Genomic DNA, 12,690 nt, shown 5'->3' with positions numbered 1-12,690 from the left:
GTGCGGCGAGAAATGTGATCTCCACTGAAGACTTGCAAACAGCACTAGTCTGGGACTTTTTTTTTTTGTTAATCCTCTGCATGTCAAACGATGGCTATTTAAAAATAGAACTTCAGACACGAAGTAGGATGCAATTGTTTCAGGTTTCAATTTCATTTTCTTTGGGAGTTAGAAAAAAATTCTTCTGGCGGGGGTAAAAATTTTTTGTGAGAGGGGAACCCGTTAATTCGCACACTGGGTTAAGATCATAAATTGCGCTTGCGTCTTTACTTTCTGGACGCTCCTCGTATAAGGGAAAGGTTTAAATAACACAAAGAAAACAGACCAAGAGATTTTCGCATCAAAGATGGCTTTATTTACAAAGTGTGTTGTGAGTAGTGTAGAATCCAGCAACATACTGCTGCAGTATACGGCAGAGCCGCGGAAACAAACAAAGCATACGGGGGCCACATGCCCCCCTTTTCTTCGACATGTTCTCTGGGACAGCAACCAAACTTGACTAAGAACAAGCTTTTTGGTTCTTTTAATTTGCCATTTACAGTTGATTCGCTTTAACTTGAACATTTCACAGCGAAAAATAATAATAATTTCATGTTCGTGCAACTTAGTTGCAATAACAGAATTGTTTATAAACTTTCACAAGTTGCTTACAAGTAATATATATTGTGTAATATTCAAGCTAGAGCAGCACAATAGTAGAGGCAACATTATTAGCTGGTGGGTGAAGAAAAATATGTGACACGTGTAAATCGAGAATGTGGTAAAAGGTCCATAAAAACAGTTAAAAAAACGTTAAGTTGTGTAAAATATCACTTTCGTGTGACTTATATAGAATGTGAATACACAGGGCGAAGTGATTGTGGAAAGCAGGTTAGTTTGGTAACTGCCCACAGTGTAACTTACTGTGATTTTTTTAAAAAATAAAGTTAAAAGAAAAGAAAAAAAGGACGAGAGGAAGTTGCTGAGCTCTGATTGGCCGACGCAAGGCAAGCCTATCAAGCCAAGAGTTAATTGGTCGGTTGATGTTGGATAATGCTGAGCCCCTGTTAGGTTGGTAGGCTTGCGAAGGTCTTTATCTAGAGAAACCAATCAGGGATCAGCATTGCATCCACGTGTCGTTTCTTTCTTTTGTTTTTACTCATGCATTATCATATTCATTTTCACACTATTCTTTATTTTTTAAAAAGTTCATCTTATTGATATTTGTAGTTTATTCAGATGTCTTCTGATATGATATTCTGTAATTTGCAAACGAATATAGTTGAAAAAACCTCTATTTTTAATACTTCTGTAACAACCGTGGTAATATTATTAATAATGTAATAATGTTTACATACACACATACTTAGAATCTTAAACCTTTGTTTTAACTTTAGTACATCATCTGTGTGTTTCGTATGTGTATCATTAATCTTTTCTTTTATGTTGTAACATCTTTATTGCACAGAATGACATGTAAAAGCCGTTTAAGGTCTACATAACATATGCGGATAAAATGTCGGTGTCTATGAGTTTGTAATAAATGTTTCTTTGTTCCTTTACCGCATCAACTCACGTGCGCCTCAAATCAGTGTGTTACCTCTTGCAAATGACAGGGTGGAAGTGGAAGTTTGTATAGATGGCGCCATTGTCCAGCCCGTGTTTGTATGTGTGTGTTCGGTTTGAAACACCATAATTTTCTCTCGATTGGTTTTAGAATACAGATTCCTCGCATTGTGTGTAAAGCGTCACGTTTCTAAACCTATGATTCTATAAACGCCAAATGTTAATGCACTGGTTAAATTTTCCCTCAATCATCGACGCACGTTTGTAGGTCTTTACATGACAAACATTAACAATAAGGATAAGTTAGCTCGTAAAAAAGAGCTAAAAATTACAAACGTTTCTCTTTCTTTCACTCGAATGACAAGTAAAACTATCCAAAGATAAAGAGACGTTTTTTTGCATATAAACTTCCTCTTATCTCGAGGTGAAGTTAAAACAACTAATTCAACATGTGTGCCTTCCTTGGGCCATCTCCCAGAAGAAAGACACAGACATTTCTGTGGGGAAAATTAGGAGTGAGACAGTTGGCCACGGTTGGTAAAGGTGTGATTTTAAAGCATGGGTTATGACGTAATCACACTGTTACGGCTTTCTGTACCCACAGACGATGTAGCCAAAATATCCATAACGTTCCTTTTACGTATATCTAATATTATTTATTTATATATATATATTTATATATAATACAATATTAAAAAAACAGATGAACGATTCTCATCCGACGTCCTCTTGTACATACGGCATGGATTTTATCCACAAACGAGGCATTTTCTCGGTTTATTTCACGTCCCAAACTGTCGACTTATTTTTATCTGCATTGGGAGGCGAAATAATATTTTTTATAAACATATAAATCCAACCGAGAAAATTTAGTTGGTCCCGTAACACCCCATGCAATTATTTATTATTCTATGTATACACTTGTGTCTGGCGGTGAGAAAAAAGCTTATGATAACACTTAAAGTGCATATATACATTTGTGTGATCCATATCCCTTCGTTTATATTTAGTAACGTACAATTGTTTCATTTTTCTTACATATCTTAATAAGGTGATTCTACGAATGTGTTCAATTGTAGCACAATCATCCAACATAGTTTACACAACATTTTTAGAAGTATGCTTTATAGATTTTAAAAATAACATGAACGATTAGAATGATATGACTGGTAATATTGTTCGCGTAATTATTTAGCGATACGAATAAAGCAATGAGTTGTATAACGAAGATAAACGTGTATGAAAATAAGTCTTACGTTGAAAATTACTTCTCGTTGTATATGTCTTTTAGAAGTATGATTTCAAATCACAGTTGAAATAAGACTTCAAAGAGAACGGAATAAAATTATATTTTGGATTAACACAAACATTATTTAAGTCTTTATCGAGACATATTTTTCAAGTTTCTTTGTACGCTATTTCAATGACAACCCGTTGCTATCCCTTTTCATAAAAATATGCTCCAACACATGCAATGCCACCACGATTCCATTGAATTTATTGAAGTGCTGCACATCTAAATATGTGAGGAGTATGTAGACCAAGCTTGTATTATCATTATTATTGGTAATAATTTTTGTACACGCAAATTTTCCGTGTAAAGGTAGAACACAGAAAAATTATCACGTTCAACAAAACCAAAAGTTGAATCTGTTTTTTTACATATCAAGGGTTAGATTCACGGTATATGAAAGGCACTTAATAGGCTGCGATGAAATGAAACGAAAATTATAATAACCTATAGTTCCATATTGTTCTGTGTTCAGCATGGTATTTACTTTATTTCCCGTAAGTCTTCATGGTATTAAACCAATCGAAGTAAATAGTTCATATGAGCTGAAACGATATTGACAAAAATGTAATTGTAGCTGGGGTGTTGAATGTTTCAATGCGGACCACTAACTGTAGCGGGTAATTTAGTATGCAAATTTGAACATACGTTTCTACTTGTACGCTTACCACTGGTCGAAATTTTATTTAGATTTGACAGATACTAAGCTATGACGACATCAAACGGAGTCTGATGATTTTTTTTATTTAGTTGTCTTTCATTGGATGGATTCGTCAATAACAACAATTGAACCATATTTGTAGATACTTGGACAATATAACTTAAACTATATTGGATGAATGATTAGGAGGAGACCACGATCTTTAGTTAAAAATTAGTGTAGTGCCTAATAATAAAACAGATAAATTTTGTAATGACATGTTATACATTTTCAGAAAATTGTAAAAGGCGTGTGAATTCCACGTACATATATATTAGTGTCTGTGGTTATGTGCGACGTAAGTTTCTGTATGTGCGTTGTGTTTGCGAATTTATCGACACTTCCCATTTCAATTAGATAACTTGTTAGTGTGTTACTACTTGTGTTTTCTGTTTTCTGGATCACTTTCGTTTCAAAGCGGAAATATAACTATGTTCTTTGTCGTATCAACATTTCATATATGTATTTTATGCACTTTACTTTGTCAGTGATCTCCAAGATCCATATGAAATTGAAATTAAGTTGAAAACTCACGAAGAAATGAACAGTTGGAACAAAATTACATCAAAATATTCTTACACAAAGTAATGTTGGACCAAATTTGTTTTATATACTCGAGAGTTGCATATTGCATGGATCACAATATATCGTGTCGAATAATGAAAGTTGAATCCAGCCTGTTCTCATTACAACACATTACCTTACATACTATACCAACTCAACAATCGCGTAAAAATCACAGAAGGATAATATTTAAATAAGTTCTGTACAAATAATAATGTTCACTGTTTCATGTTTTTTTTGTTAACATCTTTTCTCCCTTTATTGTATGTCCATGACCTAAACTTACTCCCTCAAAACATTTAGCCTAGCATCCTCTTCTTGTTCCTGCTTCGCTCGTGACACCAACAGTTTCCGTGTTACAAACGAGGGTAGAATCGGAGTTGATAATCTTTTAAGAACGGAGTTAGAACCTTTGAGTGGATTTGTTTGCGAGTTGTCTGCTCTGCGGAATGGTTGGGTGTATCGTTTGGACACTAGAGGGGCACAGTTAAACTTCAAGTTTAGTCGGTGGTGAGCTCGAAGAAGCGGCGGTGTCTGATGGTGTTTTCTGATTGGACAGAGACGGTTGCAAGGGCGCAGTTGGGCCACTGGTAGGAGGATTGCTTACCTTTAGCGTGGTATCTAGTCCTACTCCGTTTGGATTCAAGGTCATTGTCATGCCCATACTCATCCCCACTGTGAAAGAATGAAGAAAAATTCGTCAGAAACCTTCCAACAATACAATTTGTATGCAACACGACACAAACTTCACATCGAACATTGAAATTCTTACTTGATTCGCTATTTCTCGTTCCACATACATTCCGAAACGTCAAGCTTACATTGCCCATGCTTGGAACGTGTTGGAATAACTTGTGTGATGTACTGTGAATGTATAAAAGGGAAGATTTGTGAGATACCTGAGTGCTTTTGATTTCTGGAAAAATAACTGTTACTTTACCAAAGTCAGTTCAGTTGGATGTATCACATTACAAAAGTACTTATTGTGGTTACAAAGGATGCATGGTGACATAAAACATGCACTAACTGTTCGGAGGTTAGCTACAGATGCAGCTGCAACTTCCAATCAAAGGAACTCACGCCAGGAAAGAATCTGTTACTCATATCAATGAGTGGAAACTTCAAGAAAATGAATTCCCAGAAGTTTTATAGAATCTGGACTAGAAATTTAGGTGATAGATATCAAATATGCAGGTCAATTGTTACATATTATCTATTCTACCCACAGACATATGAAAGTAACAGACTCTTCTCAACCTTCTGTAACAATCTTTTCGTATACAACTAGCAAACATTCTATACACAACATACAGACATTTTCTGATGCATTACATGGTTTTCAATAGGTATGAGGATTTGTTCTGTATGATAGATTTATATATGTGTAAGAGAGTTCATAAGTATATGTATTGATGCATGTACCACAAACAAAGAGTTCATGTGCATTGGCACGCAAGTATTATAATAAAATCATACAATATAGATACAGAACGCAACAATACCCTATTGTGATAGAACTTGGCTGACGTCAGCAGAACCTTTGGATGTTCCATTGGTTCGCAAGTTAGAGTTTCGTCGTTCATTTTCTGCAAGAAAACACATGGAAAGTAGAACATTAGGCGGGTTACACACTCACAATAGAAACACCAGGGCCACGACAAGCATCAGCACCCAAGATCTGGCAAGTACAATAAAACCAAAACTGCAGCCATATACATGCAGTGCCATGCAATAAAATAATGCTAGTAATTTCCCAAGACTTAATAAGTTGACGCTAATTAAGGTTTCATTTTATGGGCAAAACAATCAGCTTACACGGCAACAAATGTGTTTAGACCACGTTGTTAGTTTTTCCTGCATGTTGCAAAACTGCAAAATTAGACATTGAAAATCAATTAAACAAAATTCATTATTTAGTTCCCCTAAAGCAGAAGACATGCACTTCTCGTGTTAATGCAGAATACATAGTATAAATCAGTGGCGCCAACCTACATGGTCCCGTGGGCCCAATAAATCGTCAATTATTATCATTACGTATTATTATTGTTATCGTGGTGGACTGCTTATTGAAATCATCGATTCCCAAATTTCTTGTCCAATGTCCACCATATTGTAGACGCTTACTCAACTACAGAGCATAGAAGCGAAATAATGCTTTCATGTTGGAATATATTTCCCATAGTGAATTATTGATTGAAATAGGTTATTTTACGTCGCTTTTCTGCCACTTTTCTCTAATTGTGACGATGATGAGTAATGATACGAAGCAATGGATGAATACCCATGAATTATAAAACCAGATGTTTTTGTGCCAAATTTCAACACAATCAGAAACACTAAACTTGTATATGATCATGAATTCAGTGCATTTATCACAGTCAAATAAATCCAAGTCTCCAAGTTTAACGAAAGGTTTATGAAATCATAAGTTTAAAGTATTTTATTAATTAGGCTACACTACACTTTTCTGATTAATTGAAAATTGATTGTTATTAACAAAATATTTCAAAATCACTTTTTTAGATCTCTACAATTATACTGATATCGATATGATGAAAGTTAATATCAGAGGGATAAGGAAGAGCATATTATTTTTTGTATAAAATTATGAAACAAGTTTGAGTTGAGCTCACGTAATGTTTTTGTAAAGTTGGCGCCACACACGAGAATGAACAATTTTAATATTCTTTGTTCTTAAAACGGTAGGAAATATCAAGGACAAACATTTACAATCATTGATAATTAAAATATCGCTGTTGGTTTCACTGAAGCTCGTACGAATTTTCATCATCGTTTTATTTACATTGCAAATTCTGATGTTACCACAACATTAGTAATTTAGTGGCTATAGTATTTGTAGGTCATAAAAGAGATAATTTCAGAAATATAATTGCTTTGCAACACTATGCAGTTTAGTTAAGACTATGTAATTTAGTTTGCTTTAAAATAAATAACTATGAACTTGAAAATTAATGAAAGTTATCAGATGTAATTAAAAAATTGAAACTTGTATAAAATTGTGCTCAGATGCCAACATGAAAACAGATCCAAGTATGATTTAATTTAGGAACACTCCTATTGTTTTACCTAGCACAGTTCTATTTGCTGTTTAATAGCTACCAATCATCTTCATGGATTAAAACGAAATCTCATTGTCGTCACTATCCAAGATTTAAGCAGCTTCAAGATTGACTGCATCATAGAATGAGTGATATACGGTATTCATAACAGCGATTTTACAGGAAATGTACTAAGGTTAAATGTATTTCGTTAAAGTTAGAAGGTTAAACTACCTCTTGCACATTGCAACTTGCCCTGAAGATATGTTGGAGGATATGGAGGCAAGGCCGCGCTCCTGCCGTCTGTACACCCAAGTACAGTGGGATCCACAAGTATTGCTCGGCAAATTGTCCATGGCTATTTTCATTAATTTTTGTCTTGCATACCATGTGTTTTTAAGGAATAGATTTTTACGTATGCTAGTTCAAAAGTTGCCAGTTTGTTAGGTGTTTTGTTTTAATTCTTTACGCGCTCACAGAGAAAAATAAAGTGCATGAACATGATGGACAATTTGCTTGGTAATACTTATGTATCCCACTGTACGCATTTTATTAGAGGGTGGGTGGACTTTAGAGCTGCTTTCATGCAGGACCAATGTCCGAAAAATTCCCAGTTGAGATTATCGACAAGGGGAATCGAACCCGAGTCTGCTGGGTAACAGTCAGACGCCATACCGACTGGAGCACATGACTCTTTTTCCTTAAAGGTATTGTTACAAATATCAAAATATTAGATGAGAAGTCATAGCTAACATCACGAACATATTGGTATTTCTACTTTTATCGAGAAATATGCAGGAATCCCAATAACCTAATAGAAAATCAAGTCATGGGAAGTCAAGGAATTTTGTAAAAATATTTTAAAAATTAGGAAAAGCTAGGGAATATTTCATATTTTTTGCTTGCCAAGATTCGAAACTGGAAGTACATTCCACTTTTCTTCCAAACAGTTTTTAAAAATCTTTCTTACAAGTAAATTCTTGATTTAAACTTGATTCGTTTGATTAACATGTACAATTGAAGGCATCTTGATTGGTATGTCAAATCGTTTGGTCTCGACATTTATTTAAAAGTACCAGGAAAACCGGGAAAAGTTCGGTAATAGGGTTTTTCAAAATGAGTGGAAAACCTGGCAAAAGTCACGTTGCTTTTGCATTACAAAAATTTTAATGTCACCTTTCTCTCAAGAACAAAACGGAACCGTTCACTAGCGCCACGGTGGCAGAATCTTGAAGTACGCAAAAAAGCAACTTCCCTCCCCTTCTGAATCTAAAAGGACATGCTTTTAATCTGGATCTTCAAACAAAAATGGGAAACACAGCATAATAGGCCTGCAGGAAAGGGAGAGTATATTTCAGCATGAGAAATGCACGATATGCGTGCACTGAAGCGGAACACAGACGGACAAAAGTTGGAGCAGATTGAGGAATAGAGTACCTTTTGGTGGAGCGAGAACCATCCGCCATCATGCACTAGTTTGAGGGATGAGGGAGGACTTTGAGGAAGGGACCAGGGTATCCTCCTTATCAGAGTGGTTCAGCATCAGCATAGGAATTGTTTCTTCGACGTCGCCTATCAGAGCAAACAAATGAAACATGAAAATAATGAAGAAATGACAGGTTGAAGCAATAGAACCTTACCCCGTACCACAACGACCGCATTTTGTTATGTACTTATGAAAAACATCACAACACTATGTGCATGATACAGATGGGATTTCAGTACATTACGATATATTGCTTTTCACTCATGATATGTTTTAATAACATATATTTTAATGATTTTTCATAAATTATTTCTATGTTTGCATTTACGTAGTGTAAATACACTCATTTTTCATTGTTAATTTCACCACTTTTCTTATGAGTTTGGGAGGGGTAGTAGTTTTTGCTTTTGAACTCTCGTTTGGTTCTCTAATCTGTCCATTGTATGCAGACTTATTTAAACCGCGTTAAATTGTACGAGGGGGTATTTGAAAGTAAGTTCCGGTAGGCTGTTACAATTAAGGAACACACATATTTGTCCGAAATTGATTATGGTCATAATATTCACACTACAAACTTCTCGATAAAGTCACCATCTTTGTTAAGCCATTTACCAGACGGGGACATAGTCTTTTGTGGACACTTGTAGCAATTTACCAGCTGATTGTAACTTGTACTGGTAGTTGCAGTGAACGAGTAGTTTAATTGTGTTGTGGTGGTGGTGGTGTGCGTGTGTGCTCTGAGCTGTAGAGATCATATTGACCGGATGTTTCGCACAATATCTGATAATTTCACGTGCTTTAATGAAGGAAATGTGTTGCAGGATCGGCATTCTCAACGAAACTACAGTACCATGGGCAGTTCAAATGAAAACTAGTTGTAGACCGATTTCTACAAGGGCCTCCAATAGTCTGTGTCCCGGCTTTAACAATAATGGTGATTATATCGAGGAATGATGTAAGAATTCCGTCGATACTCATTTTCTGACAAATGTATTTGTTCTTCTTTAACAGCTTACATAAACTTTCTGAATATCCCTCGGGAACGAAATAAGTTAGTTATGACATCGTCGACTTATTTGAGCCATCAGCAACTAATGATTTACATAGGTATTCAGAAATTACATCATCCATTTTACACTGCAACTTCAATAATAATTTTTTTTAGCATGTACGTATTTCATCCATTATATTACTTCAATCCAATCGGAGTAATATAAATCACAGTATCTCATCCGATACGCAGGTTATACTGTTATGTAAAGATAGCTACTAATTAATCATTCCTAGGTAATTATAAGAATCACCGTGAAAATGACTAATTTAGTATTACGATAGATAACATTATACCTGAAAGTAGTTGTATTAGTATGAAAACCAGTTGTTAATTTGATTGATTGACATTTGCTTTATTTTACATCGCTTTTTCTGCCACGTTTGGCTAATTTGCGAAGATAGGGATGCGTGATGATATGATGAAATTGATGAATGGATACTCACAAACATCCATGCCCAGGCCAGGATTCGAACCCGGGACCCCTGGCGTCGTAACGCGTAGCTGCTACTAAGTTACTTCAAGTTTGATTCATGTGTTGAAGTCAACCGATCCAGAAGATGCATTTATGGTTTAATTATAACTTCAGTATTGCCAGTCTTGTATATTTGTATATGTTTCTGTGTGAGAGAATAAAGTGATGTGTGCATATGGGCGTCTGCAGGATTTTTCCCAGGTGGGGCAAACAAGGCACATTTCCCCCATAATAGTGTTGTCCTCTGAAAAACATTGCTTCAATTTGAATTTATCATTTTCATGTAATAATTAACACATATTCTTGTGGCTGAACCTAAATTTTATGTGTTTAAAATGTGTGCATATCGACATTTGTTCGAGACGAAGCACTTCTATTCATGATAACTTCATTAATAATGTCCTCCAAAGTGCAACAATGGTAAAAACAAAATTAGTCAAAATCTGGCGTTCGCAGAAAATTTGTGTTTGACCATAAATGGGGGTCGGGGTTATTCTTTTTTTTACTCAGTAATTTCTATATTTTATGAATGTGGTAAATGGCATTTAAAAAGAAATGAGTAAAAAGGGGGTTTGCATTCCCCCTCAACCTCCCCTGTGTACGCCAAAAATTAGGTATGCAGAATCGAGAACAACCAAACTATGGAAGATTAATGACAATTCATTATATTTCCAAAGTACATATAGTAATATCAAAAACGTAGTAAAATAATAATAATAATAAAAAAAGATTTAGAGATTTGAGATATTCTGTGTAATTACGAGGTTGATGGAAGGTTAATTTACATTCATATGGAAGCATCAAAGAACACCATTGGAAAAGGTTAATTGTAATAATTTTGTCCTACCAATCTGGAGACAATTGCGAATCTAACATGAAAAGTCTCCTTAGGATAAAGACATCTCGATTTCGACATCTCATATCCAAGCGCGTCATATTTGCATTACAGCCAATATTCGTCCATTTCTTTTTTCTACCAATAAACCTTACATGCATTCTTAATATAGCAATAACAAGGCTTTTCTTGTACTCAATGGAAATAATGACTTTCCTCCAAATTGATTTATCTCTTATCATTTTTCATTTTCTTTGTTCCTCTTTATAATTCCTCTCTTTATTTATGAAACAGGTTAAATATATTATCTTAAAACACTAAATAGTAAACTATTAATAGAGACTAAAGAATGCACACAAGAAACCTAAGTATTCTATTGGTACAGATCAGGTGGACTGGCATAGGATAATTAATGAAATTATTTTTCACTACAGTAGAGTTGACGATCCGTTTTTTTAGTGAAAATATCCTGGACACACTTGAATACGTTGGAAGCGGAAGTGAATTATCAGATCTAGAGTCTGATAAAAGTGATAATGAAGTACTTATCTCCACTGACTATCGCTACGATCCATTAGTTTCCCCCCATCATTTTGACATTACAATGCGCTACGACGCCAGAGGTCCCGTGTTCGAATCCTGGCCTGGATGTTTGTGAGTGTCTATTAATCAATTTCATTATATGCTCACTCATCCCCATCTTCGAAAAATATCCAAAAGCGGCACAAGAAGCGAAGTAAAATAAAGCAAATCAATCAATCATTTTGACATTGTGCAGAACTTTTTGTGTGAATTTTTGATTTCTTTGGGTAATTACATTTATGTTCTGTGATAATTGAGCAACTAAATGATTTTTTTGTTGTTTACAGTCACATGAAAATATATTTACAGACAGTGTAGTGTTAGGTAAATTGAGTAATAAAAGCTGCAATAACGTAAATAGTGGATAAAAGTTTATCATAATTCCATAAAGAAGGTCCAAAATACATGATAATTTATGAAAAAGTTCGCTACTGTTTCGGTAACGTATGGAAATAGTGAATTTAAGTTGGTGATCCATTGGATCACGCCACGCCATTTACGTTACAATCTGGCACCACGCCAGTTACGGGTTAAAATATTTATATTTATCGAAAAATGTATTTGAAGAGGGATTGAGCCCCAATCATCCCCTGCTTTCGGTACACACTTGGCTTATAGGTTTACTAATGGCGAGAAACATGGATGTACAATTTGGCACTTTCCCCCAAACCGACTTTGTATATTTTAATCTGTCAGTATAGAAGATGGGTAATTGTTTAAGAAGCGAAGCTAGATTTAAACAATGGGTTTGTATTCTGTGATTTGGTTGTTCCGTATGAAATCTATGAAATAGTGTAGAGGAGAAGGTCTAAATATGGGCGAAGGTTTAAATATGGGTTTTGGAGTTATCAGCGCTCTCGGGTGCTGCAACCTGGCAGAGGCTATTGGAACTGGTTATCTGTCAAGGACAAAGGTTGCGGCGCCAATTCGCAAGAGAAAGTGGTGGTTAGTTTCGGCCTTTGACACTGTTATAGAATTGCGACCTCCGAAAACTTTTTGCAGGTATGTTTTAACTCAGCGTTTTGTGAATTCTCATCTGCTTTGTGTAGGTTATGATATTAGCGGTACATAGAATAAATGTGGGCTTTTATAATGCCATGAT

The 12,690-nt window shown here is 35.2% G+C and overlaps 1 protein-coding gene across 3 annotated transcripts in view; it reads right to left on the bottom strand.

The window, feature by feature from the left end:
* Positions 1-332: 332 nt before the first annotated feature.
* The window catches only part of Shaw (potassium voltage-gated channel shaker cognate w), a 376,242-nt gene continuing 363,884 nt past the window's right edge, over positions 333-12,690 (bottom strand). The window contains exons 5-6 of one of the 3 annotated variants that reach the window (XM_083115585.1): positions 5,603-5,686; positions 4,647-4,775 (exon numbers count right to left, since the gene is read on the bottom strand). In XM_083115585.1, the coding sequence (XP_082971711.1) occupies positions 5,604-5,686 (83 nt within the window). In that variant the 3' untranslated portion in view covers positions 4,647-4,775; position 5,603. Of the gene's footprint in view, positions 4,776-5,602; positions 5,687-8,596; positions 8,732-12,690 lie in introns of all 3 variants that reach the window. The other 2 variants (XM_083115584.1, XM_083115583.1) reach the window with 2 other exon arrangements.

Source organism: Lepisma saccharinum, chromosome 30, assembly GCF_977018435.1.
Source record: "Lepisma saccharinum chromosome 30, izLepSacc3.1, whole genome shotgun sequence".
NCBI lineage: Eukaryota > Metazoa > Arthropoda > Insecta > Zygentoma > Lepismatidae > Lepisma > Lepisma saccharinum.
This window is presented reverse-complemented; position numbering and strand designations above follow the sequence as displayed.